Here is an 8,371-nt window from a genome sequence, read left to right on the forward strand (position 1 = left end):
CACGGGAAGAATGTACAAACTCCTTATAGACAGTGACTGGCATTGAAACCAGGTCTTCTGTACCGTGTATTAGTTTTCTAATTAACATCCTTGTACTTCCAAAGTAAAATATAATTTATTATATTTTTGTGAAATGTACTCGTGTTTCACAAAAGGTGGCTTCCCTTCTACTGTGTTTGATGAAATATCTCCTGCGTTTCTGGTTTCTTAGATGTGCTCTGACCTCATCTCCCTCCAAACAGAACAGAAATAGAGCTCTCCTGGTCAGCAGGAGAATGTCTTAATGATGTACATATAGAAAACTCATTGACTGAGGAACTTGGCTTTGATCAGCAATACTAATTAAAGAGTAAAATTGATAGTTTGCATGCCTTGCACGGTCTGTTCTTATCAGATCTAGGGAATTAAATGAACTGCATACAGTTCTGTGCAGAAGTCTTAGGTTAATATATAGCTAGTGTGCCTAACATTTTTGCACAATAATAGTAATTTTATGTTTTGCACTGTACTGCTGCAAAAAAACAAATTTTATGGAATATGTAAGAGATAAATCTTATTCTGATATGTGTCTCTTATGAACTGAGACTGGTAAGGGAGCAGGGAGAGGGGCATCATGGTTGGAAAATGGGGAATGGAGAGGGGAGGGATGGAAGAACCAGAGGAATACTCGGTTATGATCAATAAACCAATTGTTTGGAATCAAGTTACCTTGCCTGGTGTCTCAGGGCTGGGGGTATCTGCACCAGTGCCAACCCCCTACCCTGAGACACTTTCTCTGCCACCTGTCCCACACCTCTCCAATGGCACACTGCCTTCACTATTCCCAACATCCTTTGTTTATGCCAGATTTATACACTCATCCTCTGCTCCAGATTGACAAATATACCACTGTGCAAAAGTCTTAGAACACCCAATATGTGCTCAAGAATTTTGCACAATACTGTCCATTTTCACCTTTCAACTAGACTCCGAATGGACTTAAACTGTATTTTTTCATAAAAAGAAAATGAAAGCTGTTAAAGACCAGGGACCAGGCATCCTGCATTTTTGTTCTACGGTGTCTGATTCTGAAACTTGATAATAACTGCAACATTTCCTGCCTGAGGACAGTCCATCCCTTGGCATCTTTTCATTAGTTGGCTCCCATTGGTCATTTCTGCACTTTTGTGTTCAGCCTGTAAAATCCATGGAAAATTCTTATAATTTTTCACCATAACAGAGTTTGTCAGAACACTAAAATGGTATTTTTATTGTTAACATTGTGATTTTTATGAAGTTGTGGAAAATGTTTGGAAAAATCCCTTGGAAATGATCCTCACTATTCGTTCTTGTCTCAGTTTAATATCTTCCCCTCTGGAAATTCCTGGTGTGAATTATCCAGGGAGAGCACTGCATCAATTGTGATACAATTTTTTTATGCAGCTTAGCTTGTTCATTTGTTATTTGTCATATGTGTCATGGGATATAGGTGATCATGGTCTTTCCATCACCATGATTGTTTTTGACAATCTTTTTTCAATGGAAGTCATTTGCCATTGTCTTCTTCTGGACAAAGTGTTTACAAGATGGGTGACTCCAGACATTATCAATCCTTTTCAGAGATTGTCTGCCTGGCATCAGTGGTCACATAACTAGGACTTGTGCTGTGCACCAGCTGCTTATATGACCATCCACCACCTGCTCCCATGGTCTCACATGATCATGATTGGGTGGCTAAGCAGGTGCTTCTCATTGCTAAGGGTGACCTTCAGGGTAGCAGGAGGAAAGAGTGCCTTACACCTTGTTTGGTAGGGATGTTTCTCTACCCTGCCACCCAAATTTTTCAAGCACCATAGCAACTGATGTAAAAAAAAACTTGACAAACCCAATGTTGATTTTCTTTGGAAATATTCAATTATATCAGATGATATTTTACATTAAGTGATTGACTAAATAAAACTTGATGAACAGGGGTAAAATTTTAAAATTATATCTTGACTGTTTCAGGTACGATTGCAGATTGGATTATATGCTGTCTTCTTGTGGGACTGGTATGCCGTTTATAACCCAAACCAATTTCTTATTCTACGTCTGGAAGAACACGCAGCTGATGTGAAGAACAGTATGGACAGAGTCTTCAGATTCTTGAACTTAGGTATGAATTCAATTAAAATGCATTTTATGTTTTCAAAGAGCATGATTTAATGCAGTAAGTCATTGAATCTGTACACTTCATAAAGCATTCTGAGGCCAACGCATTTAGTACTTCCAGTTCATTTAATGAAGTTGCCAATTTGCATATAATGGGCTGCAGCATTCGAATTTGTCTTACTAATTTAGGATTGGTTCAAGTTCTATCTGATTGGTAAAGTACAAATATCACACAAGATGAGTGTAAAGATTAAAATAAATTTATTATCAAAGTGCATATACAGTATATCACCATACACAACCCTGAGATTTATTTTCCTGCGGGCATACTCAGCAAATCTACAGAATTGTAACTATAACAGGATCAATGAACGATCAACCAGAGTGCAGAAGACAATAAATTATGCCAATACAAATATAAATAAATAGCAATAAACAACAAGAGCATGAAATAACAAGATAGAGGGTCCTTAAAGTGAGATTGTTGGTTGTGGGAAAATCTGGATGGATGGACAAGTGGGTGTAGTTATCCGCTTTGGTTGAGAGCCTGTTGGGTGAGGGGTAATAACTGCTCTTGAACCTGGTAGTGCGAGTGCTGAGGCTCTTGTACCTTCTACCAGATGGCAGCATTGAGAAAAGAGCATGGCCTGGGTGGTGGGGATCTCTGATAATGGGTTCTGCTTTCCTCTGCCGGCGTTCCATGCCAATGTGTAATTATCTACTTGTTGATTAATGAGTAACGTGCATAAAGTTGTCCTCCACTCAATCACTTCCAAGATGTCCTTTCCTATATCTTTTTTTTACATTTTTCAGTGAAACTGGTGCAATAAGTAAGAACTTCACTGAGGGAGTAAGAATGCAAAGTTGTGCAATTCCAATCCTTCAGCATTGTGCAGGGGTTTCTGAGATTAAAAATTCATCTCCAGCTACAGAAGACAGTAAAAAGGATCAGCCATGTTGTGGTATTTTACATTTGTGGCATATGTTTTGTACAGAAAGTGTTGGTGCAGAAACTTTCCCATAAACTTATGTCACCATTCTGCATCATACCCACCTCCCTTACGCTGCAGGCCATTGTCTTTCTGCCCTTCATCAATAGCCATCATGTATTGCAAGAGTGGCCGGCTAGTCCCTTATTACAGAATGAAGACAAATAAGACTGAGAAGAGTAGTGTGAGCTGCCTTAATGACTATCACCCAGTGGCACTCACATCTATGGTGATGAAATGCTCTGTGAGGTTGGTCGTGGCTAGAAGGAACTGCTTCAGCAAGAACCTGCACCCATTGCAATTTGCCTATCGCCATAATAGGTCTATGGCAGATGCAATCTCAATGGCTCTTCACACGGCCTTAGATCACCTGGACAATGCAAACACCTATGTCAGGATGCTGTTTGTTGACTATAGCTCAGATTTAACACCATCATTCCCACAATCCTGATCGATACACTACAGAACCTGGGCCTCTGGACCTGTCTCTAACTGGAAGATCACAATCTGTGCGGATCGGTGAATATATCTCCTCCTCACTGAAGATCAACACTGGCACTCCTCAGGGGCATGTGATTAGCCCACAGCTCAATGACTATGAGCTAAATGGAAGGAGCTGGTAAGATGAGCCACTCTGTGCTTGCATTGCCCTCAGTATTGTTGAAATCAGCTGGTTGAGTTGTGTTGCAGCAACTACCTTGTACTCATCATCAGTAAGACCAAAGAGCTGATTGTGGACTTCAGGAAGGGTAAGATGAGAGAACACAAACCAATCCTCATAGAGGGATCAGAAGTGAAGAGAGTGAGCAATTTCAAGTTGCTGAGTGTAAAGATCTCTGAGAATCTAACTTGGACCAAACATATCAATGCAGCTATAAAGGAGGCAAGGCAGTGGCTATACTTCATTAGGAGTTTGAAGAGATTTGGTTTGTCACCTTAAACACTTGAAAACCTCTGTAGGTGTACCACGGAGAGCGTTCTGACAGGTAGTGAAGGGGAGGGGGGGTGGTGTTGCTGCTACACACAACTGAAAGAAGCTACAGAAAGTTACAAAGTTAGTCAGCTCCATCTTGGGTACTAGCCTCTGTAGTACCCAAGACAACTTCAAGGAGCTGTGCCTCAAAATGGCGACATCCATTATTAAGGACCCCCATCACCCAGTGCATGCCCTCTTCTCATTGTTACCATCAGAAAGGAGTTATAGAAGCCTGAAGGCTCTCACTCAGTAAATCAGTAACAGCTTCTTCCCCTCTGCTGTCCAATTCCTAAATGGATATTGAACCCATGAACGCTACCTCACTTTTTAAAAATATATATTATTTCTGTTTTTCCACTATTTTTAATCCATTCATTAATATCATGTATTGTGTTGAACTGCTACAGCTAAGTTAATCAAATTTAATGATACATGCCGTTGATAATAAGCCTGATTAGGATACATACTGGAATTTGGAACACAAGAGAATCAGCAATTCTCACGAATTCACAGGAAGTTTTTTCATATGTGCTCACATGACAATGGAAAGTTTTCCCTCCAAGACCCTGTGGTTTCTGAGTCAATGAAATTTTCTGAACAGTAATCAGCATATTTTTACTGGGTACTGGGAAGGAAGTATTGAGTATTAACAAGAATCAGATAAAAGTATGATCGAGCAATAGAAAATTATCAAGTGGTTGAATGTTCTTAGTGCTAATTCATTAAGGTATATTCAATAAACCATTTGTAAACAGATGATTATTGTCTTATGACAGAATAAAAAATCCCATCGAGATACCAGAATTACCCTTTATGGATTTGCATATTTCATTCTAACATTAAATCATCTCATAAAATATAGACTTGCCATAAATTTCTGCTAGCACTTTAGGAAATGAATGTCCTTGTCCATAGGAAACACAAGTTGAGAGATTTACTTTGTTCAAGTCTTCAATAGAATTATTTAATTTAATTTCATTTTTTATGGTTATATGATTAGGGAGCCCAATTGCCTTACAGCAGACACGTGTCCTTTTAGGAATGAAGTTAAAGCAATGTATCTAATTCTATTACAGTCTGATGGTGTGGATGTGTAATTAATTCATGCTAATACATCATAAACACCATTCATGGTAAACTGTACAGTTTGCACCTGTCCTTGGTTAATAAGGGTGAGGTTTACAACAATAAGAGCAAAATACTGCAGACGCTGGAAATCAGAGTCAAGTCAAGTTTATTGTCATTTTGACCATAAACTGCTGGTACAGTACACAGTAAAAACGAAATAATGTTCCTCCAGGACCCTGGTGCTACATGAAACAACACAAAACTACACTAGGCTATGTGAGACAGCACAAGGCTACACTAGACTACGTAAAACAACATAAAAACGCACTAGACTACAGACCTGCACAGGACTACATAAAGTGCACAAAACAGTACAGGGCAGTGCAATAAATAATAAACAAGACAAAAGCACAGTAGAGGACAAATTACAATATAATAATAAATGATGTAGATGTCAGTCTAGACTCTGGGTATTGAGGAGTCTGATGGCTTGAGGAAAGAAACTGTTGCACAGTCTGGTCATGAGAGCTCGAATGCTTCGGTACCTTTTGCCAGATGGCAGGAAAGAGAAGAGTTTGTATGAGGGGTGCGTGGGGTCCTTCACAATACTGTTAGCTTTGTGGGTGCAGTGTGTGGTGTAAATGTCTGTGATGGCAGGAAGAGAGACCGTGATGATCTTCTCAGCTGACCTCACTATCCGCTGCAGGGTCTTGCGATCCGAGACGGTGTAATTCCCAAACCAGGCAGTGATGCAGCTGCTCAGGATGCTCTCGATACATCCTCAATTATTGCTGTTGGTGCTCAGTCTGAATCCGTAAGAAAGGAATGGAATTAACATTTTAGATTGAGGAACTTTTACTGGGATTTTAGAGCTTTATTGTAAGTAGCTCAAACTGGGAATCTGGTGTTAAGTGCTGACGAGCCACAAACTGATTTTTACTTAATGCCTGATATTAGTGACTGCTAATTTTCTGAATGACATATGACCTGCTTAGCTGATTATATTTTTACTTGTTTAGTGATACAGTGTAGAGTCAGCCATTCTGGCCCTTGGAGCTGTGCTATCCCAGCAACCCCCAACAACCCCAATTCAACCCTACCTAATCATGAGACAACTTACAATGATCAAATTAACCTACCAGGTACATCCTTGGACTGTGGAAGAAAACTGGATCGATTGGCGAAAACTCCCACACAGTCCATGGGGAGGACATACAGACGCCTTATAAAATGGTGCCGGAATTGAACTCTGAACTCTGAGCTGTAATGGTGCCATTCAAACCACTATGCTACTGCGGCACTAGTCATATAGAAATATGAATATTTATTCTGGATGTCACCTTAAGCCAATGAACACATTTTACGATACTCATGTTCAGCATGAAACAATGGTGCATAGTTTTCTTGTGCAGCTTGAGCTTTAATTGCCCCAGATTTGTTAAGTTAGCAGGCACAATTTTCACCAGCCTGCATTTCTACTTGAAGTTGAAGCAGGTTAGCAGTTTCATGCTGAATGATGAATATTTTTTTCAAACATTCCAGCTCATTGGTTTCTAGAAGGAAATAACAGCATTGAAGACAGAACATTTTAGTGGCCTAACAACCTTTCCTTAAATTGTAATATTTTTCCTTAAATTATAATATTTTGAAGCAGGAATGAGCTATTTGGCTCCAGCATTCATCAAAATCATGACTGATCTTCTACCTTGACACAATTTTCCTGAATTATCTTTATATCCTTTGATATCCAGAAACCTATACATCTACTTTTTGAATAAACTCAATGACTGAGCTATCATTATATAAACACTGGTGGAAAGACAACTCCTGTTTTGATTGCTGTCACTAATGGAATCTGGTTACACTCATCTCGTGTTGAAGTCATTGAAATCAAATGTCATGAGTTGAGTTCACCTAGCAATTGCTGCACCTACACTTGTTCAACATCAGTAATTAAAGCAGCACGTTTTCCCCCTAGTAATTTATGCTTCCAATTAATAGTATGGTATTGTGAGATTTATATTTAAATCATTAATAATATAGATTTCAAAGTGCAAACTCCAAAGTAAATTTGTTATCAAATTACATATATGTCACAATGAGATTAATTTTCTTGTGGGCAAACTCAGTAATTCCATAGAATAATAACCATATACAGCGTCAACGAAAGACCACCCAACTAGGGCATTTAACCAGAGTGCAGAAGAAAACAAACTCTGCAAACACAAAAAGAAGAAATAATAATCATAAATAAGAGAGCAGTAAATATTGAGAACATGCAGTGAAGAGTCCTTGAAAGTCAGTCCATTGGTTGTGGGAACATTTCAATGATGTGGCAAGTGAAGCTGAGAGAGGTTATCCTATTTGGTTCAAAAGCCTGATTGATGAGGGGTGGTAACTGTTCCTAAACCTGGTGGTGTGAATCCTGAGGCTCCTGTACCTTCTTCCTGATGGCAGCAGCAAGAAGAGAGTGTGTCTTGGGCATTGTGTCCCTGATGATGGATGCAGCTTTCCTGTGACAGTGTTTCATGGAGTTGTGCTCAATGGATTTTTGAGCATTCATGACTAATGAATTATTAGGTTCAGTAATTACTTGTCAACTGTACCAAGCCATGGTATTAATGGAAAGGTTGATCTGTTTGGTCCTTCTGTTGCCTCAACTTGCTGGTATAATGCAAACAATAGATTTTTTTCTCTAAATTATGTGATATTGAAATAAAAGTTGAATTGTTGAGAGAATAAAGACAAGTGTGGCCATATGCAGAGGTTGAAAATTATGGTGCCAATATTTGACTTTTCTTCTAAAGCTCTACTGCTACTTTTTAACAGGAAGTTTGACAGAGAAACAGGAGGCAGCCATTATAAACAACCCAGCATCAAATACCAGACGTCCCAAAGACAAAAGCCTTGGGCCTATGTTACCAGAAACCAGGAAGATTCTAGAGAAATTCTACAGACCCTTTAATGAACAACTGGCTTTTCTACTTAACAACGACTCTTTCTTGTGGGAAAAATAAATACAGACCAAATTCACGAAGCTGAAAAATATTAACTGTTTTATACTTTGTGGTCCTGGAATATTCAACAGTACATTGACGATAGAGTTGAAAATTTGGTTTTTGAGTTTATTTTTAAACTCTTACATGAAGACTTGTTCAAAATTCAACAAGTGTCTTGTATAAAGTTTAACCCTCATGATTTTAATGAG

General features: G+C 38.9%; 1 protein-coding gene across 3 annotated transcripts in view; it reads left to right on the top strand.

Moving 5' to 3' along the window:
- The window catches only part of chst15 (carbohydrate (N-acetylgalactosamine 4-sulfate 6-O) sulfotransferase 15), a 79,658-nt gene that overhangs the window by 69,539 nt on the left and 1,748 nt on the right, over positions 1-8,371 (top strand). For all 3 annotated transcript variants that reach the window (XM_059947750.1, XM_059947749.1, XM_059947751.1), the window contains 2 exons: positions 1,987-2,134; positions 7,993-8,371. The exon at positions 7,993-8,371 is cut by the window's right edge and continues 1,748 nt beyond it. In XM_059947750.1, coding sequence (XP_059803733.1) covers positions 1,987-2,134; positions 7,993-8,180 — 336 coding nt within the window. In that variant the 3' untranslated portion in view covers positions 8,181-8,371. The remainder of the gene's footprint in view (positions 1-1,986; positions 2,135-7,992) is intronic.

Source organism: Hypanus sabinus, chromosome 22 (genome assembly GCF_030144855.1).
Source record: "Hypanus sabinus isolate sHypSab1 chromosome 22, sHypSab1.hap1, whole genome shotgun sequence".
NCBI lineage: Eukaryota > Metazoa > Chordata > Chondrichthyes > Myliobatiformes > Dasyatidae > Hypanus > Hypanus sabinus.